Source organism: Semicossyphus pulcher, unplaced genomic scaffold, assembly GCF_022749685.1.
Source record: "Semicossyphus pulcher isolate SPU_LCO1_2020_fin unplaced genomic scaffold, fSemPul1.0.p SCAF_9, whole genome shotgun sequence".
Lineage (NCBI taxonomy): Eukaryota > Metazoa > Chordata > Actinopteri > Labriformes > Labridae > Semicossyphus > Semicossyphus pulcher.
Window position 1 is genome coordinate 17433962 of NW_027211770.1, and position 25584 is coordinate 17459545.

General features: G+C 43.5%; 2 protein-coding genes across 3 annotated transcripts in view; both read right to left on the minus strand.

Moving 5' to 3' along the window:
* Positions 1-246: 246 nt before the first annotated feature.
* LOC138583901 (RNA-binding protein 24-like) lies at positions 247-5696 on the minus strand. 2 transcript variants are annotated; one of them, XM_069655961.1, is made up of 4 exons: positions 5408-5696; positions 4954-5077; positions 4648-4702; positions 247-1837 (listed from the first exon to the last, which is right to left on the minus strand). In XM_069655961.1, exons 1-4 carry the CDS (start codon positions 5576-5578, stop codon positions 1471-1473), a joined length of 717 nt encoding a protein of 238 aa, XP_069512062.1. In that variant the 5' UTR covers positions 5579-5696; the 3' UTR covers positions 247-1470. The 2 variants fall into 2 exon arrangements, with proteins under 2 accessions (XP_069512062.1, XP_069512061.1); XM_069655960.1 differs by having other exon boundaries at positions 4948-5077; positions 5408-5657.
* A 1247-nt stretch (positions 5697-6943) lies between these two features.
* Positions 6944-25584, minus strand: part of kif13a (kinesin family member 13A) — a 36685-nt gene continuing 18044 nt past the window's right edge. The window contains exons 7-40 of the mRNA XM_069655682.1: positions 24775-24862; positions 24150-24284; positions 23925-24037; positions 23716-23827; positions 23360-23572; positions 23164-23274; positions 22944-23078; positions 21860-21990; positions 21491-21577; positions 21238-21413; positions 20870-21089; positions 19266-19428; positions 18938-19081; positions 18701-18850; positions 18257-18421; positions 17970-18143; positions 17716-17867; positions 17482-17614; positions 17213-17359; positions 16682-16714; positions 15694-15793; positions 15453-15579; positions 15299-15354; positions 15081-15205; positions 14401-14577; positions 14220-14312; positions 13970-14122; positions 13811-13888; positions 13658-13708; positions 13313-13400; positions 13061-13212; positions 10722-10880; positions 9249-10437; positions 6944-8965 (exon numbers count right to left, since the gene is read on the minus strand). Of these exons, the coding sequence (XP_069511783.1) occupies positions 8832-8965; positions 9249-10437; positions 10722-10880; positions 13061-13212; positions 13313-13400; positions 13658-13708; positions 13811-13888; positions 13970-14122; positions 14220-14312; positions 14401-14577; positions 15081-15205; positions 15299-15354; positions 15453-15579; positions 15694-15793; positions 16682-16714; positions 17213-17359; positions 17482-17614; positions 17716-17867; positions 17970-18143; positions 18257-18421; positions 18701-18850; positions 18938-19081; positions 19266-19428; positions 20870-21089; positions 21238-21413; positions 21491-21577; positions 21860-21990; positions 22944-23078; positions 23164-23274; positions 23360-23572; positions 23716-23827; positions 23925-24037; positions 24150-24284; positions 24775-24862 (5464 nt within the window). The 3' untranslated portion in view covers positions 6944-8831. The remainder of the gene's footprint in view (positions 8966-9248; positions 10438-10721; positions 10881-13060; positions 13213-13312; positions 13401-13657; positions 13709-13810; positions 13889-13969; positions 14123-14219; positions 14313-14400; positions 14578-15080; positions 15206-15298; positions 15355-15452; positions 15580-15693; positions 15794-16681; positions 16715-17212; positions 17360-17481; positions 17615-17715; positions 17868-17969; positions 18144-18256; positions 18422-18700; positions 18851-18937; positions 19082-19265; positions 19429-20869; positions 21090-21237; positions 21414-21490; positions 21578-21859; positions 21991-22943; positions 23079-23163; positions 23275-23359; positions 23573-23715; positions 23828-23924; positions 24038-24149; positions 24285-24774; positions 24863-25584) is intronic.

Genomic DNA, 25584 nt, shown 5'->3' on the forward strand with positions numbered 1-25584 from the left:
CTTTTTAAGTCACAGCAGGCGGCGTTTATGTTTATGCTAATGTCTTGCTAACTTATCATGTGACTATCAAATTATAGCAATGGTTCCCAATGGAACAAATAGGACATTATCTCATATTGTGCCCCACTGGCAGCAGTTTTTTTGGTAGTTGTTTAGATGTATACCTAAATTATATTCCTCTGATTTCTTACAGCATATCAAAGGCTATTAGCAAAACCAACACAATGAAGAAGTTGAAGTTCCTTTTATTTCACATATTAAACTTTTGCATTATTTTGAGTCATGCATTAGAAAGTGCAAGGTGCAACAGGTGACGCCCTTGCTTTAGAGAACATTTAATGCCGAATGACATCGAATGTAAAAGATTTAAAAAGTCAACAGTTCTCACACCGTCCTTTATCAAACTGGTTAAGTATAAAAAGCGACATTAAAGAATTAAGAATCTATTTGAGACGACAACATCAAGTCTACAGAAAACAGAAGCTCAATGGACTTATTGCTTCCTTTCCACTCATATTTTGTTCTTTATACACAGTGTTTCACTCTGTTAAGCCAAGTTTAAATATCCATCATTTGCTCTTGATCAAAATGCAGCAGCACACGTGGACATGTTGTACAGTAGGCTTCATAATAACATGAACACAAAAAAAGGGAGTATTACTGTAAGGCTCCTTAATAAATACATAAATAGCATAATTTAAAAGGCACGTTATGAAACATTTTGTCAAAATGAAAATGAAAGATTCACATTCAACAATGGTTCTTCCCCTCTGCTTACTTGAGGTGCAATTTAAAGGGGAAGAAAAGTGAGTGCTTTTACCAGCTTCAGCTGTATTTTGTCGTACAGAATATCAAGAAAATACAATTTAAAGGGAACTACGAGGGTATCTAATCTATCGCACTGCAAACAGTTATAAAAAAAGGAAGAATTTAACACAAACAAAACATTGACTTCTTTATCAATGTCTGCATAGCTTACCAAACAAAATACTGTTCCAAAACTATGAAATACTGAGCGGGCATGATGGTGTAGCATGCTGTTCTCATATGTATGGAAGTGTTTTTTTCTCAGAAGTGGGGAAGAAACTGGATTATAAGACATAAACACAATTTAGAATTGTATACAAATTCCACTGCAACAAATATACAGAATTTAGCAAGGTTGACAGGAGGTCAGGTGAGTTTACTTTAATTAACATTAAATATTTTACTGCTGAATAAATATTAAATATTTATATATTTTCAATAGTGACAAAATACTGATCTCACTTGAATAAAATATACAGTAATTCCTCATTTGTCTCCATATTTTTTGGTTATTTTCTTCAGGCTCTTTGGTAGATGGACTACTAAGTAAAAATTTGGGAGCATCATTAAGCTCCTATGGTCTCCCCCCCTGCCTTACATCGCCCTCTTCATAGGAGGGGGGTCACCTCCCCTGCTTTCCTCCTTAAAGGTAGTTTAAGGTTTTCACTGCATGCGGTCTGTCTGCAGCTGCTGAGGTTGGTACTGGCTGAAGGCAGCAGCAGCTGCAGCAGCTCCTGGGGTGGCAGCAGTGGCGAGAGGCTGCTGGACAGTGTATCCGTACCCTGCTGTGGTCATGTAGCTTGTCGGGGCTGGTGAGGCAGCATACGGATACTGCTCATATGCAGCGGCGGCTGCGGCAGCAGTGGCAGCTGCAGCCGCAGAGTACTGCGCGTACGCTGCTCCAGTATAGTCAAGGTACGGGGAAGTGGCAGCAGCAGCTGTTGCCGCTGAAGCAGCAGAAGGTTGTACATGAGGGATCACCACACTGGGTTGGACAAAGGCCTGAGGGTAGACATAGTGGGCAGGAACTCTGTAGGACACAAAAACACACAGGGTCAAAGCAGAGCCACAGCTAGTCATCTTTCCAACGCTGAAACTGAAAAGCAGGCGCCACAAATATGTCAATCCAGTCCTCAGAACACAGCAAATCCATTCATTAACAACTGAAAACCCTACCTAGAAATGAAAAGTTTAGGAAGCAGCAAAACCACAAAGAAACACAAGCGCAGCTTTTAAACTCAAAAAGCACCTGAATCTGAAACACAGTGAGGCATTAAAAAAGACACAGCCCAGCTCTGCACCCCACGTTTCACTGGAAAACGGTATTTGACACAATGCGAGCTTATCGCACAACACCACAACATATCAAAAAGAGAAGTGGACGTAATTCCGTCCACGTCCGGACACGACAACACCACACATTCAGGCATGCCCACACATGTTAATAGGTCTTTAAACACAAACAAATGAGGCAAAAAGGCTTTTAGATTCACTAAAATGGAGCCGCTTATAAGTGCAGTAAATTGCAATGCAGTGAATTATCCACGATATCTTATCAAGTGGGTGCTTTGTTGCAGAATTAGGTTCTGCAAAGGCCATGTTCAATTTAGAAGAAAGAAATGGTGTAAGAGTTGGAGAGCACTATTGGGAAAGCAATGTTCTGTATATAGACAGGGGTATAAATGGATTAATACAAGCCTGGGTATCTGGGTAAGTTTGGCCCCACTTTAAACTCGTGTTAAAGTCACCCTCAGTAAATATACTGAGGAGCAGGTGTGAAACTGTTATATCTGTCCATAGACAAGCGTCCCCTCCCCCTCTAACAGACACCCCCACACAAACATACACACGCCAACTTGACTGACAAGGGAGGCTGGAAGCATGCTATTTTTGCTCCCCTTGTCATCTCCAAAGGACACACTGATCTCCTTCAGTAACACATGGCAGGGCACTCGTCAACTGTAATGGCTGCCTAGGCCACTCTACTGTCTCAGTGACTTTCCTGGCTTTACTTGGTTATTATCAGACTGGTGGGGTCCTGAGTGATCGAAAAGTGGTGCGCTTTTAGAGGAATGTTTAAAGGAGTGAACTTTTTTGTACTATAGGTGCATTCTGATCACAGAACGTGTTACATTAATTGTTCCAAACATGACAAATCTAATTATATGCACCATAAAAACTTGAAAAGGTAGGAGCCGACCTGCGCGTATCATTTCTTTGTGCAACGACCTTGTTTTTTTAACCAACCACTCAAGTGCTAGAAGGGCACAGCTGGCTTAAGCCAGCTCTGTTGAAAGAGATGGGATGAACATTTAGTGGTCGAGGGCTAAATAAAGGTGCTTTGTAAATCACCAGGACACATGGGTAATCCCCAGCACATAACCAAAAGGCTTCATGGGCACATGGCTCACTCCACCTGTTGTCCACAGCCGAGCGGCCCTGTCTGTGCCATACATTATTAACAGCGCTGCCGAGTGACTCCCATTTTCCATCTGAATTTGAGAGGCTGTGGAGAACACTGTAGCCGACAGCTGCTGCCTGAGAGAGCGGCTAAGATCTCTGTCTCCAACCTATAGTGCAGGGAACATTTGAGTCTATGTATGCAAAATAGACCAGCTTTATTCCGTTTGTTGCGAAGTTAAATAATTAAACTACATTTGCATGTATAGATAGTTCAAATCTAGACTGTTTTATACTTTAGGTAAGCCAGCTTTATCTTGGGGACCTTGAGATTGTTAGCTAACGTACTTCATCAAACTTTAGGTTTACTATTAAAGTACCATCATGGGGGCAATTTGACATAATCTAATCTTAAATATCTTTTATTTCCATTCCTCCTTTCCATGTATTAATGTTATTGTTAAATGAAAGCCGCTATGGAGATAAGAACATATTCAAAACAGAGAAAATTTGGGGTTATCAGGAAAGATATGCTCAATATCGTGTACCTGTAGATGTAAGCCAAAAGTGAAAGCAATGGGTTAATACAAGAAAACACAGCATCATGGGTAAGGAAACAGAAAAAGAACTTCCTCATGCAAGCTAGTGTTTGTTTTGTTGCAGGGGATCGATTTTGGAATCAACACGGTGTGAATGATCATCAGCCCCCTTTTGACAACAAAACACGATCAACAATGTTAACTAGAAACTTGAGGGAATAAAAAAAAAAACACAGGCTAAAGCACAAATCAATCATTAAAAGTGTAAAAGAATCAACACCCCATTACAGAGTTACAGCTCCCTGTCAAAAAAAACCCCCCTCACAAAATCTGCACAAAAACCTCCTGCACCCCCCTCCCCCCCTCATCTCCCCCACTGCAAGTAGAAATAAGCACACAGTTAAGCTGAACACCACATCATACTGAAAACAAGGCACACACAAATCTATGTACTATAGAAAACTGGGAAAAAAAACAAAAGAAACCAAAAGACTTCCATGCATCTAGTCACCATTTCAGCTCGTTTGTGTATGTCAGAGTTTACAGGTAACACTTTAGCGCTCTGCCCAATGCAGACTCAGCTATTCCTCAAATCATCATGTCCCTTCATCAGCTATTTTAACCGTTACCGAGCCTGTCAGATCAGAGAGAGATAGACAACATGAAGTCAAGTCCTTTCAGTGGCTGGGGACAAATATGTTCACTTCCTTCACAGTCAACGCCAAGCAGAGGAGCACACATCAACACTCCTCATGTCCTCATTCAGGAACAGGTGACAAATGGCATGTTTACAACAATAAACAGAATATATAACATTGTAAAAACACAATTGCAGTTTTTTTTTTTACTTTATACAAACAGATGTTTGTAAAAGAAATAGCATTTTTGCAGCTTAACATACCCGTAAGGTCTTTGGATGAATGCTGGATGGATCTGAGGCACACCAAATGCAAAACCTGGAATGAAAACAGACAGCTGTTAAAAGTTTTTGCAGAAGTTTGGACGCTTTCTAAAGTTATGGAGATGAATTTGAAGAAAAAATCTATTTTAAGCATTCAACATAACAATGAGGGGAATATCTACTTATTCTCTTTTACAGGTTAGAGTAAATCAAAATCAATTGTTTTGTTCCCTGCATGTAAGTGCGGTATTTGGGCTGATGTTGATGATCTAAGTAAAAGATTAAAAATGTATTACAGACCCTCACCTGGCTGGATGACCCTGGGTTTGGCCCCAAGGTAGGCCAGGTTCACGTTGGCTTTCCTGCCGTCTATAATAGGGTTGGGGTCCTTGCATGCTCGGTCAGCGGAGGCCCGGTCTGCCATGGTCACCTAAGAAAACACAACAGCACATTTTACATTGACCCCATGGATATTTCTTAATGTACAGCTTGACCATGTGGACCCAAAATGAGGTCATATGTTTTAGGCCCATACTAGAACATTCAGATCATATTTAAGGTTAATTCAGGGGTTTCATGTCTTGATTTTCCATTTTCTACAACAGTGTCAGCTGACCTACTCAAACCAGGCTGTCAAACACAACAGGAAACAGTCAACTTAGTAGGTGCCCATACTAGATCAACTGCCAGTATCCTCGACTGTGCACGTGCGCAAGCAACTTTAAAAATGGCAACTGAAAACTGGTCACAAGTTACTTACAAATCCATAACCTCTGGATTTCCCCGTCTGTCGATCAGTAATGACAACAGCCTCCTCGATGTCTCCAAACACCTCGAAGTATTTCCTCAGACTGGAGTCGGTGGTGTGATAAGGAAGACCTCCCACAAAGATCTTGGTGAACGTGGTGTCTTTCTGCGCCGAGTGCATCATTTGTAGAGATAAGTAAAGTTCTTTTAAGGAAGTTGTGAGGTTAGATAAAGTACGGAAACGCGTTAAGATCAGTTGCGGAGAGAGTGTGCGCGCGGACAGACAGGCAGCCCCCCTGTGATGTGACTGTGGATCTGAAGGAGGAGGAGGAGGACACCTGTTAGTTTGTTGCGGGAGATTTCCCAGTTGCCAGTGTGTGACACAGATACTTAACTCCACCCAGATCCAGACCACCACCCCGTGCTCAGGCTACCTACTGTCGCACAGCTGCTAAAACAGTGGCAAGGACTCAAAATGAGTTAGAAAAAACTCTTTCATGTTCCTAATCGAGTTGACGCGAGCCACAGATGGTTCAGGCGACTTTGAGAAGGACTTTTTTTCTGGTTTAAAAAGTTATTTAGACAGAGAGTGTTTAGGGTTTTTTGTGTGTAAATTCAGTGTTACAAGTCACTATCAGGGCTGTAGCAGAATTCTGTGCATTTTATTCATAAACACGAAGGTGTTGTTTCAAAAGTCGATACAGGTAGTCCAATTTGGTCTGATATATTGCTTCCTTCTTTGATTCTGGCCTTTAAACGTCGAATAAAAAATGGAATCAGCATTTAAAATACGAATCATTTGAAGGTTTTCTGATTGTGCAATGTAAAAATGTTTTTAGTCTATTTAAAAAGAAAACAACTGAATAAGGGGCTGGTGTAAATTAATGAGTCCTGGAAGGCCCGTTAAAACTACACTGATAAATATATCAGTATATTATAGACTATACTATGTAAATAGTAGTAGTAGTGGCCCATCTCAGACATGATGCAATCTCTGATTGACATACACCTGCCTGCATCATTCATAGGGCACAGCATGTTGACATGTTTGTGTTGTTTACGTTGATGTCATCAGTCACAGACTGGACACGTTTCAGGTACCATAAATCTGACAGTGACAGGAGTCATTTCACCCCCATGGAGAAGCCAGAAAATGCAGCAAACATAACTGTTGATAACTAATCCAAGTGACATAGTAAAGAATCCAACTTCACTGAAATATTGTTTAAAGTGCTAAAGCAACACTCTATGGTGACCTTTTTACATTTTGTGAACAACAAAATCCAATATAACAATCTAAGGTGAGATATTTTTGAAAACCCAAATCCTCTGCAGATCTCCTCCCTTTAAGTTTAGATGCAGACTTATTAAGTCCTCGTTAAGAGCAAAGGGTATTTACTGTATTAGGATATCAGAGCCTAGTGTTGATTTGTGTGATACATTATGGCTTAAAAGTGCTTCTTGGTAAACTGCAGCAAAAGAAACAACTGTAACTAAAATCATTAAAGAGCATCAGCATCTGTGCTGTGCTACTTATTACACACAACTTTATTTTGAAAGGACTTAGCAGTACAACCTCTGAGCAACAGGGGCATCTATTGGAGTATTTGAAAAGACATCCATTCATTATCTTCACCGCTTATCCTGTATAGGGTCGCGGGGGGGCTGGAGCCTAGTCCAGCTGTCATTGGACTGATCGCCAGTCAATCATAGTTGAAAAGACATTGCATTAAGAGAAAGAGTAACATGTACTGAAAAATCATTATTGAAATTGTATACAAGAGTAAACCAAAGTATATTTAGGAAATTTGTAGGCCTCCTTTAACAACCATGAAAACAAACTCTGTACATGCTCTACTGTACTTAAACATAATGCTATACACCTGAAAAATAATGAACTATGCAACAAGGGCAGCTTGAGCGAGCCAAATGAAGAGTCGACACGGCGCTGTGATTGTAAATGTTCTATTCTAGAACATTTTGTACCAATTTAAAACAGTTTGAGATACATTATAAATACAATTCTGTACATTATAATAGTGTAAATACTATGTTCAAATACATTTCTATTTACAACTCCTTATAAGGGAGAGCAGCTTTGTTCTCTTCTTTAAAGTAAGGTCTTGGGTTTGTTTCATTTACTTGACATTACAGCTCGGATATATCAGTTTCCACAGTTCACCACTTCCTTAAAAATATAAGATCAACTCCTCTCCATGACTAAGCTATTTCTGCACCGTCTTCTGTAACCTGATACTGTCCATTACCCATTCATCCAATCCTCATTGTTAAAAAAATGCATTATTGAGTACCTTGTAACATGTAGTGTCATATATCAGACTCTTAACATATAAAATGCAGATGGACAATCAGGTAAAAAGGTGTTCTATCAGTCAGTGAGGATGGTACTTTAAATGCATCTGGGCATCATGAAATACATACACAGGTTTCAGGTCCATACAGTTACTGGAGTTCATTGTGGGTCTGGGGTTTATGTGCCTGCCTATGGAAACAGGGCATTAAGGCATCAGAATCCAGGCTTTGGACAAAGCCTAGCTTCTTTTTTAACCCCAGACTAAAGTGATGATAAATGTTTTTTCAGTGACTTCAGTTTGGAAATATTTCAATAGTCCAATATGGAAGACAGTTGGTGAACCCTCCAAGAATCCTTTCCAGTGCAAGCTTTCAAACAGCAACAGTCTCATGCTGGATGGGGATTATTTCCTCCACAGTGTTACAGTACTTCAACAGGACAATTCAACATCATATCTGCAGTCAAACACTGAAAGTAACTCCATAGTTTGTCCTTTGTTCAGGGTATGTGGCATTACTCCTAGAGATATGGCACTAAGCTTTACTTGGACAGAGATACGTATATATTCATATATATATATATATACATATGTACTGTATAGTGTTAACTCCACATCATACATTAGAAAAAATAACATATTATTCTTAACAGCAGATATGGAACCGTAGTTCTTTGGTTACCCCTGACATATCATATTGATGTAAATATCAATGTTTATTAACAGTAGTACATTCTTATTCTTCATATCCCAGATTACTCCACTATGAGCCTCAGGGGAGGATGCGTTGTCTTACAAAAATATGACATATAATGTTCAGAAAATGTATGTGGGTAATATTTCCATTATCCCAGTTAAAAGTGGAGCTCTATCAAAAATATCACCGTATAGAAAACTCAGATATGTGCATAGTGAATTTTCAGTGGACAGTAAATCGGATATACCTTCATTAAATGCACAGGTCAGATACGCTTTAGGAGAGCAGAGACGCCTACAGAAGAAGCTCAGAGACTCGAGTGGTCGAGGAAGGAGAGACACACTGAAGTCAGCTTGCCGTGTGCTGGATCTGAGGACCCACCCTCAGGGTCCCTGTCGCTCCTTAGAAAGCTGGTCCGTCTTTGGGTCCTATCTGATTAGAGTCTGGGGTTCTGTGTCCATGTTGGGCGGTCCTCTGGTGAGGCGAGATGGCTTCACAAACACGCCGTGGCCTGGGGGGCAGCGGAAGTACACTCTGCCCTGAACGGTCCCGTTGTGCTTACCTATAGGAAGAAAAAACATGAGTCAGAATGAACCTTTCATACATCAAAGACAAAAGCCTGCCACCTTCCGTCTACAGCAGAGGACCAAAAATAGAGATTCATGAGGCCCAGGCCCGAATTAATAATCAGGCAAAGCGGGCCCTGAATGCCCCGTATTGTGTCAGGTTTGCAGTAATGTGATTAATAGCAAACCTTTTAACATAGACATCTTAACATGTCAAGATATAATTGTGCCATAACATTCATTTTTTTTGTTTTTGGCAAGATATTTTAAGTGACTCACCTACTGCCATGTCAAGCTTCACCCCAATCCAGATCCCCTTAGCGAACTCCACCCCTCCGACATAGTGGACCGTTCCTCTCCTCTTCCCCACCCACACCTGCTCCCCAGGGGCCATCCAGTCTGGAAGCTGAGCCACGGGAGTGCTCTCATCCCCGCTGGAATCACCTGAAGGCTCTGCGCTGCTGGGGTTTGGGCTGGGACAGGGACTCCCGTGGGGCAGATCTCCCTGGGCCGGCTCCTGGATTGGAGGTTCTCCTCCCGCGCGAGGAGCCGGGGCAGAGGATGGGGCTGAAGATATAGATGTGAATGGGGATGCTGGAGATGGAGCTGGGACTTTGTCAGGCACAGATTCTGGGGCTTTGACGGAAGCGTTAGGGGTCACAGGAGCGCTTACAGAGCCTGTATTGTTCGGAGATTTGGAGAGAGCAGTCAAAGCGTTTTCAGAAGCAGATGCGTTGACTAAACCAGAGACATCAGAGGAGGTTTGATTGCCAGTGTCACATGATTCTACATTATCTAGTTCCTTCTCCTGGTTTGTAGAGAACTCCAAGCCCTCCTGCTCCCATTTCTCTGTAAAATGTGCTAAATCACTGGCTCCAATACTGTCGTCAGCCCCTTTAAAGTCAGTGAACTCCTGGCTGGCACTGAGAACACAGTTGTGAGGCAGAGGGAATGTTTGCTGCTTGTCTGTGCAGTTCGGGATACTGACAGGCGAGGAGGCCGAGTGGCTGTGCGGATCCTGAACCCCACATGCCGAGAGGGGAGGCTGCTGGGTGTCAGTCCCTGTAGAAACACTTTTGGTTTGGGTGCAGCCTCTTCCAGCAGGACAGCCTGGGGGGTCCTGGGTGTCTCTGGAAGTGCAGCTGAGGTGGTCGGAGCTCTCGCTGGCGCTGAAAGGCATGTCAGAGAGCGTGGCGTTGGAGGCACTGTGTGAAAAGTAGCCACTGGTGCAGCTGCTGGCTGTAGGGCTTCGAGGCACCTCTCTCTCTCCGCTCCCACCGCCACACCGGCTTCCCTTCAAGTCAGAGCGGGAGGACAGGAAGCCCTCCTGGCTCTCCAGAGTGGCGTTGTAGATCTCAAAGTTTGCAAAGTCCTCTGGGATGTAAGGCTGGAAGCTGCTGTGGTCGTGAGTCCCCCGATCCAGATTCAGAGTCATGTCCACGCCCGTCTCCTCTTCATCAGAGTCCTGCTGATCAAAACAACAGCAGCAGGACAAAAGACACAGCCCGCCACACATGATGTCAGCTAGAGCCTAAAGAAACACTGTTTCAAAGTGAATGAAGTTGATGAAAAGATGGTGTAAAATGTGATAATGGAACATGTACATTGTGTATGAAATGTAGTAGAGTGTTTGAGTCTTATTGTGAAAGTCACAACTGTGTGAGTCTGTCTCATATCAGTGTTTCATGGAGTGTTTGCTGTGTGTAAACTCTTACATTAGCCCTCATGCGTGCTGGTGCGTGCAACACTTACAGCAGTGTGTGGCAGTGTGTGGCTGAGCTGTCTGCTGGTGGGGGTGATGGTGGAGGTGGAGGTGGAAGGCTTGCAGTGGCCCTCGCTGCCTGCCCTGGGCCGGTGCCAGGGGCAGGGAGGGGGGAGCAGTGCAGGGCTGTCCACACATGAGCGCATGCTCTGTGGATGGGTCAGAACAACAGCACACACTTCACACACACACACACGACATGCTTGGAGGTGGGCAGGCCAGTTACACAGTTAGTGCCATGCAGTTTAATATTCACAAAAACTGTGCTTGAAGTGTCCAAAGTTTGAGCTGCTGTATTATTGCACCATCGCCTGTGAACACCTGTCCGTAATGTTAGTTGTCTCTGGACTCGAGCCTGGCTGATATGTTTTAGGACTGATACCATTTTAAAGGGAAAAATAACTGATTACTGATATTTCATCTGATGTAGTACATTTTAGAATATAGACCATTTCTACAGGTATGTTATATATAGTATATACGAATATATACAGTATATATAGTACACATATATATGCTGTATATACTATAATAATATACAGTGTATACATATACAGTGTAAATATATATACATGTGTGTACTATATATACTCGTATATACTATATATACTAATATACAGTATACTATATACTCGTATGTATAGTATACAGCCTTTTACTTAAACCTGTAACTTTAACTAAACATATCTTAAGTGATTATACATTGTCACTAAATTATCATGCTGTGTTGCTCTGCTACGTGTGCTACACACAGTGCTGAGAATTTTGTAAACAATGGAGTTGGACTGTGTTTTTATGGTAAAAATATGGGATGACGCCGTTTCTAAATAACTCCAAGCCTTGTTTCTTGTATTACATGCTCTGTAAAAAAGTTTTTATATTTGCACATATCTGGAAATATATATGTAGCGATACAGATATATGTGTGATAGACCGATATCGGTTTGGAAATATCAAACACACCAACTATTATAGCTTTAAGCCAACATCACAGTTCTTGTTATCGTTTAACATCGTACAAAGACCATTTTTATTCAGACTTCACTGCACTACTACGGAAGCATATTGCTGCCACGCCAGAATAATAAAAAAAAGATCAGTATCAGGTTATAACATGTAGCTTATCATGCTGATGAGTTATATTGTTATAACATGAAAACGTATCATTTAATAACGTGATAGGTACTAAGGGTGTAAACCATAGACTGTATAAAAAGATGGACGATATCACAGCTCCCTAAAAGTGAAACCAAACCCTCTCTATCGCCCCCTGCTGACTGGCTGCAGTATAGGTCATAAAGCCTGCCTCCTCCATGTTAACAGATGGGACATGAGTGGAACTATAAAATCAAAATACACGCCCCATACATTTTTCTCAAACATGGTTTCTGTTATTATAGCTAGTTATTATCATGCTGAATTACGTCCAAGTTTTCTGACAAGTTTATTTTTAATTAGTTATTTGTTGCTGTCAAAAGGATGATTGACAGCTCTGTTGTCCTTCAAAGTGTACTCATACTTATCACAGTATCATCCACTGTGCTCACTAACGCCATGTCCCAAACCAAGCATGAAGTAGAACTTTATCAAATCCTGTAAATGAGCCATATTTTTCAATTTGTCCATCCACACGTTTCCTAACTCAAACATCATTTTTATATTTTAACAATATAAGTCATCACGTTATATAACCTGATGAGTTTTATGACAATAAATGATCATGTTATAACATGATACTGATCCTGGGTTGTTTTTATTCCGGCATGGCAGCAATACGCTTCCGTAATTTACCACTACAGTAATAAACTGAATTATTTTTCCTCAAACTTTGCCCTAAGCCTGCTGCTTCCTGAACTATTCTGCTGCAAGGTCTGAATTGTAAAGTACCTGCACCTCTTTTAATCCACTTCAAGCACAGATGAAAACAAAAATGCAAAGTTAGTTCAAATGTTTGGAACAGCCAAGATCAATCTCGAATATCACATACAAAATTAGACATGAGACTTTATAGCACAGCTCGACTCCTTTGGTGTTATCCACAGCTGAAGTCATGCTCCTGTGAGTCATGCTCTTGTTGCTTATTGACATAAACACAGTGGGTGGTGACATCGTGTTTTTTTTGCCCAGTCACACAACAGGGAATCAGGCAGATTTGGACCGTAAGTAATTTTTGTCCTATCAATATTTTCACCAAGTTGTGGAGATGTAATTTTGTGTGATAAGAGACATGATGAAATGTATAAAATATGGCTGATGGATGACTGACGTAACAAGTATGTGTGCATATAAAAAGGTACTCTTGAGAGGGAGAGTAAATCTCCCTCCTTACCTCTTGTCCCAGCAGCGGCCGAGCCTCCAGGGCTTTCTTCGCTTTGTTCTCCTCTTTGACAGGCAGCAGCGACTTGAGGAACTTGGGCGGTTGAGGGGAGAGGACTTTGAAGGGGCTGGAGTTGAAAAACGTGGGGCTCTCTGGAACCAAACCTGGGCGGGAACATTCAGTGGTAACTGAGTTATATAATGTCGTAAAACACAGACACTGTTTCTCAGGGCACAATGTGGCTGCTGCAGCTCTGTAGTTTACCTGGATTCTCCTTGCTTTTGATAGGTGTAGTGCAAAGCGTGGCTTCTGGGGGATTGCAGTTAGTGCTGTCCACGTGCTCACAGTGGTCCTGGACAATAAAGCACAGGTTAGACTGGAAGGCTGCGAGGGACACCTTACTTTTAATCATCTACAAGCTCAGTACTCCATTGAAGAACGGCAGTGTGAATGTGTCTTTGTATAACCTAAATAATCGGACTTTTACTATAATGGTAGCCATTATGACAAGCAGCATTTAGCTCTGAGAAAAGACACAATCTGCGATCTGCAGCCATGACAAGTGCAGTCTAACATCAGATTGACACTCTGAGAGCACACATGGCTTACCTTGCACTCTTCATCCTCACAGCCAGTCAGGTCTGTTTTACTACATGAAGACTGCAGAGCAAGAAACAACATGTTGTCAGGGGCATATTGATTTATAGTAACTATTTACATATGGTTATATATGGGAAGTGCAGTGAGTGATGTATTCATTACATGCTGTACATTTGGTGTGCTGATACTCCTTCTCAGGTGTCTCCCCTTCGCAGTGAGCGCCTCCTTCACAGTCACGGCCTTCAGGGGAAAGAACAAAGTTTAGAGAAGTGACATGGCTAATATAGATTGTTTATGTTTCAGTATGCCAATAGAACTTACCTGACGTAGCTTCTCCAGACTCAGGATGTTCTCCACCTCCAGAACTCCCCGCGTGTACTTCTCGATGTACGTTTCTCCGTCCTGAGTCTCCTCGCTGTCCCCGCGGGCAGCCATGAGGGCCAAGGTTTCCCTTTCCTCTGGCTCCTCTGACGCCTGGAGAGGAAAGACATGAAACACAGAAAGTGTTGATAAAGACAAACACCAATCCTGTTATTTGCCACACACACGGAAAGAAGAAGAAGAGTTGTACCTTTGGTATGTTGGAAACGATCTCATAGGTCACACCACAGGAAAAAAGCGAGTTCTTTAAGGACATTCTCCGCTTCAGACTCTGAGTGAAGCTCTGTGAGAAACAAATCAAAACCATGCTGGTCATTAAAAGAAAATCCATCGCTGTAAAGATCACCTCTGCCGATCCTCATTGCTTTGACCTGTTTGTTGTAGATGTTGACAGCGATCCTCTTGCGGAGCACCAGCTCCATGGAGGCCGGGTGGCTGAGCTGCACTGTGGCTTTGACGATCAGGTAAATGCGTTCGTTAGGAGACGTGATGCGGTTGAGGTGCACAGAATCGTGGATGGATGAATCCCAGGAGCACAGTGCAGACACCTGGAAAATAAAAGGAGATGTGATTTATATATGTAGTTACTACAGAGAGAGAATCGGTCACGTAGGCGGCCTGTGGCTTCGGGTTTGCAGCAGATTTCCATGTCATGACACGTCAGCACAATTTAGAGCAGTAAAGAGCGTCGTGGTTACTGTCTGGTTAGTGCATCAAAAAGAAGATCAAAAGGAAATTAACATGACTCCTGTTAAATGCTTGTTTCCATGCATGATGCCATACGATTACAAGACTGCGTAATTGCTCAATTATGCATATAATTGTAGGAAAAAGTGCTTTAAAGTGCTTTTATCTGTGTGTAATTATCTAAGAGAAGGAACATCTAGCAACGATTAGAGTAGAAAATTAGCTTAGAAACTTGATATGTAGCTATACAAAAATACAAAGCATCAGTTCATGATCATTTAGTGTTTGCATTTGTATGCATGTCTGTTTCCCAGAGTGTCCTTTGTGGCCACAGGGGGGCAGTAAAGTCAAAGCCATCGCTTACCTCCTCATCGCCGTGTCTGATGATGGGCAGATAGAAGAACTGGCTTCCATGCTCCTTGGGCAGGATGGAGTTAACGCCTGCAGCATGTGGCCCGGTCAGCTGTTCATTTACTGTCAGATTATCAGCTGGAGGTAAAAAAAGATAGTTGAGTGCATGTGCGGCCTGACAGGAAGCCTCGAAATATCAGTTTGCAAGTATCAAGTGTGTTTGTGCTTTACCATTTAAATCCAGGAAGAGTACGGGGGTGTGAGCTTCCATTCCTGCAGGTGGAGTCCTGCATGGAGTTAAATATAGGGTTAATGGTAAAACAAAAATCAAAGAGCTGCAGATTGAGTCGGACGTGTATATGGAAGTGTGTTTGTGGTTTTTTACCAGTCTGCAGGAGCTCCAGGGATGCAACTGCCAGGCGCAGGAACCAGCACTGCGTTTCTCTCCTCAGTCAGGCCGACCCACTGCTCCACCAGCCGAGCCTCACGCTCAATATCCTCCTCTGACTTCTCTGCACACACAAATTAGGAGAGGGGTTTTATCACACATGAAATTAAGCTACACACAGCAGCCTCCCTTCAGGCCGTTCATCGTGTGCAGATGAATCACAGGGCAGAGCGCTCACCGTGTTTGTTGATGATTTTCTTTATTTGTTCATCGAGGTACTCCCGACGTTTGATCAGGGCCTCGGACCAGCGCTCACGAACACAGTTGAGATCTTCCTCCTGGAAGCGAACAGAGACAAAAATCAGTGCTAGCTGACTCTGTGAAGCAGGGAATCTGCTACAAGGTACAATAAAATAGTTCCCAGAGCGAGGTGAGGGTGCATGGGGCTGAGTTGTCTAAGGTAATACCATTAATGCTCCTTAACTCACCAACTTTTAATAAATTAGCCAAACCAGGTGAAAGCTAATCCTGTTATAAATTCCCAATCCCATGGTGTTAAATTAGCATTTTAGGCTGAAAAAAGATTGTTCCCAAAACACACACAAACCCTTGCAAAAATCACCCACACACACATTCACTTGCATGCACACACAAATGTCCTCAACGCAGCCACAGCCACCCAAAGTCCTACCTGGATGCACAGCAGATCTCTCTGCACGGGAACCACAAAGAGCAGATTCCTCTTTGCGATATCCACAGTAACCAACAGACCTTTAAAGCCAACCATATTATGCTTCTGATTTCAGCACATCCCACCATGCGAAGTTCTGTAAATCATGCAGCCATGCAATGCCAATGTGATCACATGAGGCTTATTATTCCTGCAGCTTTTCAGTAGTGACAAGCACGGTAGCATTAGTGTGAGCGACCTGAGGGGAAAGGCAAGAGACAGCAGGAGCTGGCTGGGAGCTAAGCCATGGGTGCAACTGTACTTTACAAAAGGGGCTGCCAAAGACCGGCTGGTGTGATTGATAATTGCACCTTAGGACATGATCCACATGTGCAGCAGCTGTTTATTAAAGTTTAGTGGGTGAAGGCACAGCCCTTTGCCTCAGGCCTCACACGCCCTCAGCAACAGGCCGAGTCACAAACGCATGATCGGTTTTCCTTCATGCTGCAGAATGAACTAGGGGGGGAGCAGCAGCAGGAGGAGACTGAGAGGGTACCTGATAACTATCCACATCTTCTTCCACCTCTCTCTGGCAGGAGAGAACACACTCAGTCAAACGTGGGGAACCAGGAAGAAGGCCCTGACATGGCAGCTAAAGCTCACTGATCATGTAACTTTTTAGAAATCATAGTTATGTGAAAGACACATTTACAGGGCATCCATTTTTATCTGAGTAATGGATGCTTTTAAAAACAATAACCAGCCCCTGAATGTACCATTTTAATGATTCTGGATGGATCGCCTCCTTTCTACATCAGGTCAAATCAGTGCATGCTAACAGAACAAACAGAGCGCTAATGAGTTTGTACATTCCTGGGGCTTCTTTAGACTCACTGCCAGCTATCCAGATGAACCAGTCATGGCACGAAACCAGGGATGGACTAAACATACTTTGGCTGAATCAGCATAATATTGTGGGGCATGAAACAAGCGTACTGTTCCTTCCTGTAGAGGCTCTGTACGAATCATAATCCCATTTTCCTTAACACAATAATGTAAGTAGCATGTGTATTTGTGTTTGACAGACCTGGTAGCTGTCCAGGGGTCTCTGCAGTTTGGTGGAGCGAGCAGACACACAGCCGATAGAGACAGACAGCACAGCCTCCACCAGCAGAGGCAGAGTGCCGGAGTTTTGGACCGGCTTCACACACACCTGCAGCCTCCTGGAGTGACCCTGCTCGGACAAATCCCCATAATTCAGCTCTCAAATTACCACATGCACAAGACTGCTAATAATTACAATCCTCTTAAATGTAAATATGAAGAAGGGAAACTTGCTCATAGTTGTTCTCTGACCTGTCGGAGTTGGAAGACTCCTCCTGTGCTGATGTCTTTTCCAGGATGCAGCTCCACAGACGAGTACTCTCCCTGCTCGTTCAGCTCCTGGATGGAGGTCCACAGCTCGATCCTGCGAGACACCTCATTCCACCTTGAATACACAAAGAGCGAGATGAGTGAGGTGTGAAATGTCAGTGCCTGTGTGTGTGTCCACAAGTGCAAAAATCTGAGTGCAGCATGTGATACATGTACCGGTCTCGGAGCGTCTGAGTCTTTGCCTCCAGCGCGTCCAACTCCCAGAGCGAACGTCCGTTCCCAGCACAGCGGTGACCCCACACCTCTATGGCCAACGCTCCATCTGATATAAACTCCAAGAACTCATCTGTCACATGCACGACATAGTCCTGCAAGAAGACAAGAGGTTTGTAGTGGGGTTAAAAACAAGAGTTACAGGGCTCATATTAACTTATATTGAAACAACCATCCAGATGTAGCTTTTCACACACCTTGCAGTGACCAAACTGGACAGTAAACTGAGCATCTGGGCTTCGAGGGGAAGGTCTGTCTGGGCTGACCATGGGAGGAGCCACAGTGGGCTCTCCATGCTCCCAGAAAGTGTACTGACAGAAGACAAAGTTGGACAGGTTGAGAGGCAGACCTGTGGCCTCCCTGATCCGCACCTGCAGCAAAGAGACAGGATGAGGCACTGAGCGTTGATGCTAGATAGAGATGCAGTTATATACTTACGCATCTGAAAACAAAACAAGCTTAACAATCGTTTAATGGTGTTTACCCTGCAGGTGAGCCTCTTGGCCATGTGGACGATCTCGCCGTTGGTGTCCATCACCTCGTAGCAGCTACTCTCACTGGAGTTCTCGGACGAGTCGTCTCCCCCACACAGGCGCTCTGGCACGGCTCCGCTGACCCTCATCAGCTCGATGTGCAACCTGCCGGCTACCTGTTCAACCAGGGGCGGGGAGACATCAACCACACATCTCAAACGTAATGTCCGTGATCGTCTACTGTCTCTAGAGAAGCACGTGCTCCATCGTTCTCAGAGTGGATTTCTAGGATTTACTCTTTGTTCTTATTGGTAACACATTTCAAGCGGTGCATTATTCATTTTATTATGTGTGCATCATCCTTTCATATGGATCTGATGTACCAATAATACTGGAAAGCTGCAGCCTGAATAATTTACGTGTGCATTCATCTGTTTATGTTGGAGCAGCCTCACCTCTCCCTGCTGGCTGATGATGGGGACAGCATATTGCAGTTTGACATCATGGAAAAGGCACTCCAGAAATATGTTGGCGACTCCGATGAGGTTGTGGTTCTCTTGCGCCTCATAGAAGGGGTCACAGTGATGACTGCTGGCCTTGTTATTCTGAAAAAAACAAAAGAACGCTTCATTAATACAATTCTTCTTTTCATTTTCTACTCATCTTTGTCTGTTTCTGACGCTGTTTGTTACCGTCTCCTCTGTGCCTTCCCTCCAGTCCCTGTAGTGGTCTCTCATATCCACCAGTTTGTTTTCCAGCTTCTCGATGGTCCACACCTGCGTCCCCTTCCCTTTCCTCCGCACCTGAATGGCTGGCTCGCTCACTATCGCTCCACGCTGTATGAAAAACAGGTTGACAGGTTTAAACACTTATATTTCAGTAGCTATTCCCACCTTGAAGTTGAAGCCTAATGGCTAAAACAGACGACCATAAAATCGTGATTTTATTCAAACTGAGGTATCACATCCTCTAGTAAGGTAGTATGGTGGTGTGTGATTGCTGGAGGTTCAGAGGTCTGACCTTGCGGTTGGCGCTGAGGTTGGCTGCAGGAATCTGAAGGGTGACCTGATAGTCCGTCAGTTTGTTCATCTCCTCTGCCAAAAAGTTGGCTTCTCTCACCAAGGTGTTGGCTTTCACAACCTGCTCCCTGAGACGAGACAGGCTGTGACGGAAAAGCTCATCCCTGGTTCACAAACAGGCACACAGACAGAGAGAAGACAGAACACAGAGATCATTCATAAAGATGAAGATGAAGATTATGTACCCCAGTGTGGACTCTGACAGGCATACCCCCTTAATTTACAGGAACAGCTAGTGCAAAGAGAACATGTTTAGTGTTATTATAAAGTTTCCTGCAGCATTCATTCAGATATTTTCCACAAACCAGTGGCTTGAGCTAAGTGACAACTTAGTCAGGCAAGAGGATTATTGCTAAAGCCAACTAGCAATCACAACAGCAAATATATTCAACTGCCCCTTCGCTAAGTCCTGCCCCCCTTGGTTACTGTTGCTACGCCTGTCAAGCTTTCGCACCGGCATTTAAATATTATGGCGCTTTCAACTATAACAGTGAGAGCTGTTTAAGGGAAATAATAGCAAATTTCTGGAAAAATAGTTCCCGAATATCAGAGAGAAGTCGACAAAGAGGACGACAATACGCATTTGAAAGCTAAATCCAGAATATAATTTATCAGCGGAGTGTTGAGAATGAAGAGGACATAAAAATGGAGGCAAAAGCTCACCGGTCCCAATGCAAGCGTCAGGCACCCCACGTCTTGACCATTCATGTTAAGGACGATCATATACAGGAACAACAATGTTGTTGCACAGCAGGGTAAGTCAATATATTGTTGTATTTTAAGCTAATGTTTTGTTATGACTCTCTATAACTTTCATTTAGTGCTTTAAACTATATTATCCCACTTTTTCATTTTGTTTAAAGCGCGTCAGGATATTGCTCGAATATCGTGGCCTTGATCCATCCACTGGATCTGGATTAATCTATAATTAATATTCAACCGTCTTTGTTTGCTAACATGCTAACCTAGCCACGTTCGAAATTGATTTTTTTTCCTACCATAATGGCGTTAACTGGGAGCACAAACAAAGGAGTTTTTGTTGATATTCGATGGATTAAGCTGCAAGTGCGGCCTTCCACAATTTACAATCCATGTCCGAAATCTCTCCTCGAGTTTTTGGCTAAGGAAAAGCTAAAAATATGACACCCCCCCTCTAAACTTTGAGGAAATCTGCTGACAGGCCTCCCGTGCCTAGTTATGGTTGCTAACGGATTGGACGTTGGCCGTGCAAGGAAGGGGCTTAGCGAAAGGTCAATTATCAGAAGATCAGAATTGCATGGTTTCATCCAGAGGAGTACACAAGGTTGAGAATGATTCCAGCAGCAATGTTTCAGTAAAGTTGTGGTTGTGATTTCGTAGTAGTGTTGGTTGTTCTCTTTGCAAATCAAAGTGCCTTGGGACACAATTATGCAGTGTTTGAGCACCACAAAGCATCACATTATTGATAGGAAACCAGCGCAACCCGTCTCAGCAACTCTGGTTAAAGCAATACACATTGATTTTAACATCACACATAAAGAAGTGCAGTGTACACTCTCCACTCACCGCTCCTCTGTCCACAGCCGCAGCTTGCCGTGTGGCGTGTGCATCGGGAACGTAAGGCGCTCGCTGCTGCTGCGGTGGTGTTGTGGCGTCTTGTCGGGAGACAGCTGTTGCCGTAGCGACTCCAGCTCTCGTTCGTACATCATTCTTTGCTCCTCCAGAGCCGTCCGCTTCTCCTCCAGGTACTGCTTCTCCAGCACCTGGACCACATTCTGCATCGGGTCTGCACGGATGAAACCCAAGGGTTGATTGTGAACTCATGGGAGCATGACAGAGCCAAGCTGTTCAGTAACAGCAGAAAGGACAGAACAAACCGAACAGCAACCACTAAAGCAGATTAAAGATACATTTGCAGATTATTCTAATCATACCATTGTTCCCCAGAGTCTTCATTATGACCTCCATCTGGGCAAACTCGTAGCTGTAGTCCTGCTCAGAGGAGGCCTCGCTGGCCGTCTCCACGTCCACCTCGATGAAGCTCTCTCTGGGAGACGCTCTGTCCAGCTCCTTTAAACGGTCCCGCCGCTTCCTTTTAGGCAAATTAATCCTACAGGAAAAACATAATTCCCAATTAGTGACTTTGTAATCTCAAGAATCTTGAACCTTGAGAAGAAAATGTCATACCTGAAGAAGTGATTGTTGCCCCATAAAATACGATCTCCGTGCCACAGGTGCGACAGCGAATCAATCATTGTTCCGTTCACACAGGTCCTGTAAAAAAGAGAGGAGTTAAATTCTAATCATAAAGACGGGAGGGGATTACAATCCTTATTTTTAAACATGGAGAAATAATTGTGGACGATCAATGTTTCTGCAGTGGGAGGGAGACATTGCTCTGATATCAAAGCGGGGAGCTCAGATCATAGATTCCTGCAGAGTGAGGTCATGTGAAACACTGAAGTCCAGTCATCCATGAAGGAGGGAGACAGCAGAAAGACACAGAGAGGCAGACAGACAGTATGATAGAGGTCGATTTATACAGCAGAAGCTCACCTGGCATTCCCTATAGGCATGAGTGTGACATCACCATCCGGGCAGAGCTCCAGGAAGCAGTGCTCCGCCTGGATACCGATGCCAAACAGCTGTATGTCCTGAGACGTGTCTGCGCCCACACGCGTGTGCTCCTACACACAGGTGGAGGACAGATCAAGGTAACTATAATAACAATAACACCTAACATTCAAACTTTCAGGTCTGAGCTTTAAGAGCTACAAACTGTTGGCAGAAGAAGGATTGTCATTTGCAGGACAACAAAACTCAAAGGCCTGAGTGAAAAGAACTTGTGTCTCTCTCGTTGCACCGTGGGCGTTGTTAAACAAACATCCCAGCTTTAGAGGATGTCCGACCCTGCAGAGAACTAACCCATTTCACTCATTCCACACTGATATGCCAGGCCGGACTGCAGAACCCAGACAAAGGCCTGTTGTTCTGTGGGCTGCACAGGCCGCTTTCTCACATGCCTCTGCTCTTACAGGTCAAGCTATCTGGTTGGATGTTTCTTTGCAGTGATTTGCAAAGGCAGGACCTGCTCTAACTGGACTCCTCTCTGCTCTCACAGTGTCATCTGGATCAGTGGAACATATGTGATTCATTTTAGGGCCTCTACCAATTTTTTATTTTATTGCATCTCTTCTGTTTTCTGTAATGTCGCATGATTTTAGGTTTACTGCCTGCACTGATTGTCTGCTAAGCATTATCTTTTCATATTAACAGCCTGCACTGTGCATGTCCTACTTTGCATGATGCTGCCTTACTCCTCTAAGCAGCTTTTCATCCAGTTCATCTGCTTCGTGTTTTTGCATGTCGAGTGTTTCATTGTTGTATTAATGGTTAATTTAACATCTGGCAAAGGGACAAGAGTTGAAAAGCTTCATTTTGGCACATTTACAGGGATTGTTCATCCATGTGTGTTGTCCTTAAAAGATGATCTACAAAAGTTTACTTTGGGTTGGGTAATAAATCCTGAAGTAGAAACCTCAAAACTTAAGAGGCAGCCGGCTTATGACGGTAGTGAGCAGCATCGACTAGTTATTCCGCCACCATTGCATCCTCACATAGTAAAAACAGTATAGCATACCTTCAGGTAGTAGACCAGCAGCTCATTCAGGGCAGGATCAGCATTCAGATTAACCAGGAAACACTTGTCTTCTCCCACTTTAATCCCTGATGTTTCCAGAGAGATGCCCATGCTCTCCAGCTGCTTCTGACGCTCCTGTAAAGACAGTAACCAACAGTGTTACTGTACCTTTAAATGAGCAGTTAGAATCTGGGAGTCTGTTTATGACTGATGTGCGTACAGTGGCAATCTCCTCTGTCTTTCTCAGTTTCTCCTCCCAGGTGACGGTCATCTCCTGAATGAGTTTCTCAGACTCGTGCAGTTTGTCCTTCAGCTCTGGAGCCTTCATGGACTAATGAGAAGAAAGGGAAACAACGTCAGTACAGCGTGATGGATGACAAACTTTTCCTCTTGTCCACACAATCCCTTCCCCTCACCTCAGCCTGAGAGAGCTGAACTTTGAGCTTCTCCACCTCTTCCCTGAGCTCCCTGATGATCCGAGCGTTGGGGTCTTCATTCACCACGGCGTGGTTGACGATTCTTTTGGCTCTGTCGGCGTAACGGAGCGTGGACAGAGTCTCCTCGTAGTTATCAGCTGCCGGACTCACTGTGGCGATCATGGCCGTCTTGCTGTTGCCGCCAAGGTTGTCCTGAAGACGAGAGAGAAAACCTGCTAGCTGCTAAATCATTCCTTTCGGTCTGTATGCATTTCAGCACGACTAGAACGATCACACATCGTTCTGTCAACTAAAGCAGAAGGCAGTTATAAAAATAAGTCATGTGTGGGTGAAACCTTCAGTAGCCAGGTGAGGACTGAGTCTCTGTACGGCACAAACTTGGCCTTCCCCTTCGCTGCGGACTGATCAGCCAGCGCAGAAATCACACAGCCTAATGTGGTGAGAGACCTACAAACACACAAACAACATCCATCAAAGTGTTTCCCTGTCAAATGATTAATTGTACTTCATACGTTGAATGCCTTTCAGAACAAAATATACTCACTTGTTAATATTGCTGCCCTCTTTGAGTCTCTCTCCAGCAGCTCCTGTCTTGGACACTCGCTCACTTCCTGCCAGGTCGACTAGACTCATCTTGCTCACTTTCTCCCCCGAATTCTGTTAATAAACGCAACATGAACAAGCAGTCAGTCGTGATAACACATTTCTAAGACAGGCACAGAAGAGGTCATGAGTTTAAGTAAAAGGAGGAAGGTAAGAAAAGACTTACCCCCGACTGTAGATCGTAAAGAGTTTGTGTGACAATGATACTGAAGACGGCGTGTGATCGGCTGCTCTCCTCGTTCATGTTGGTGGCTGCAACTGTGCGAGATTTGTTCCCCTCCGACATTAACACCTCAATGTCCTAAAACAGAGACAGCGGTTGTAAAAAAAAAGATGCATTTGAGTTTAAAAGACTTAATTTGCTCGTTCAACATTCTGATAACAGAAAAGTCAGAGTTCTCTTCTGGCTTTGAGCCATGTGATTTAGGCAAGTCACAGGCGGCATTGGGCCAAAGCTTTGGGCAATCCACTGGACTAATATCAGGCATGCAGAGCACAGAGGAACAGGGTGGAGATGTTTAAACCTAATTAAGGAAGGCCCTGCCAAGGCTTGGCACACAAACTACATGAAACCTCATGACTACATTCCCACATCAGGAATATGCGTCATTAGAGTTCCTGGGAGGATTTGATAGAAAATCAGCAGCAGCCTGATAACCAGGGACTTGATATAAATGCATCTCTGTTGCATGCTGTAAATCATGTTAATGCATATGTGACGAATGAGCTGTTGGATCAGTGGTTCGGGGTGGTTTTAATTCAGTGTGATGTCAGAAGGGTGAAAGACAAACCTCAAAGTTGGTCACAGCCAGCTGAGACAGACCATCCACGTATGGACCCAGCACTTTGTGTTCCCGGACTTTGAGGGACTGTCGGCTCCTTCAAAAGGAAGAGAAAGCAACACAGTAAGTGCAAAAAAAGGACAAGAAATAAGGGAGGAATAATCACCGTTTTCAATCACGGGCATATGTGCAAAAACACTCCCTCTCTGTGTAACCCGTTCATTTCATGGGACACTAAGTAGCACTAACGGCAGCTCAAGGGCTAAAAGCATCTTAAAAAACGTACATGAATCTTTTACAGTTTTGAGAAGTTCATATCACTTTTTTTCCCTTGAATCAAATTTATTCCTGGGAACAGCGTAAAAAATATGTCTGGCAGGATATCAGGTTTTTTCTTAATGTACTTTTTACGATGCTGCTCGTGGAGATGAACGGGATGGCCTGCATGCAATATTGAAGTAATTAAATCTTCATCAACATTCAGCACAAGTGCAATAAAATGTTTACAGGAGTTTGAAGCCAAGTTGTCACAGAAAAAATCATCCCCATAAAAACGTATGGAATTTCTTAAAGGAACAGGCCGGCTGTTTTCTTTTACAGTCTGTAAATGTTTTTATAGAAGGCACAATATATTTAATAAGCATTACAATACAGAGGTAAATAATGCATTTGTGGGAAACTAATTTCAGCTGTTGATATGGACCACAACCTTGAATCCACAAATAGGACAGGATAGCATAGGACCACAACGGAGGTGTACAGGACAAAAAAAATAAGCTATACCACTCTATAGTTGTTGTTTTTTACATGTCATGTTGG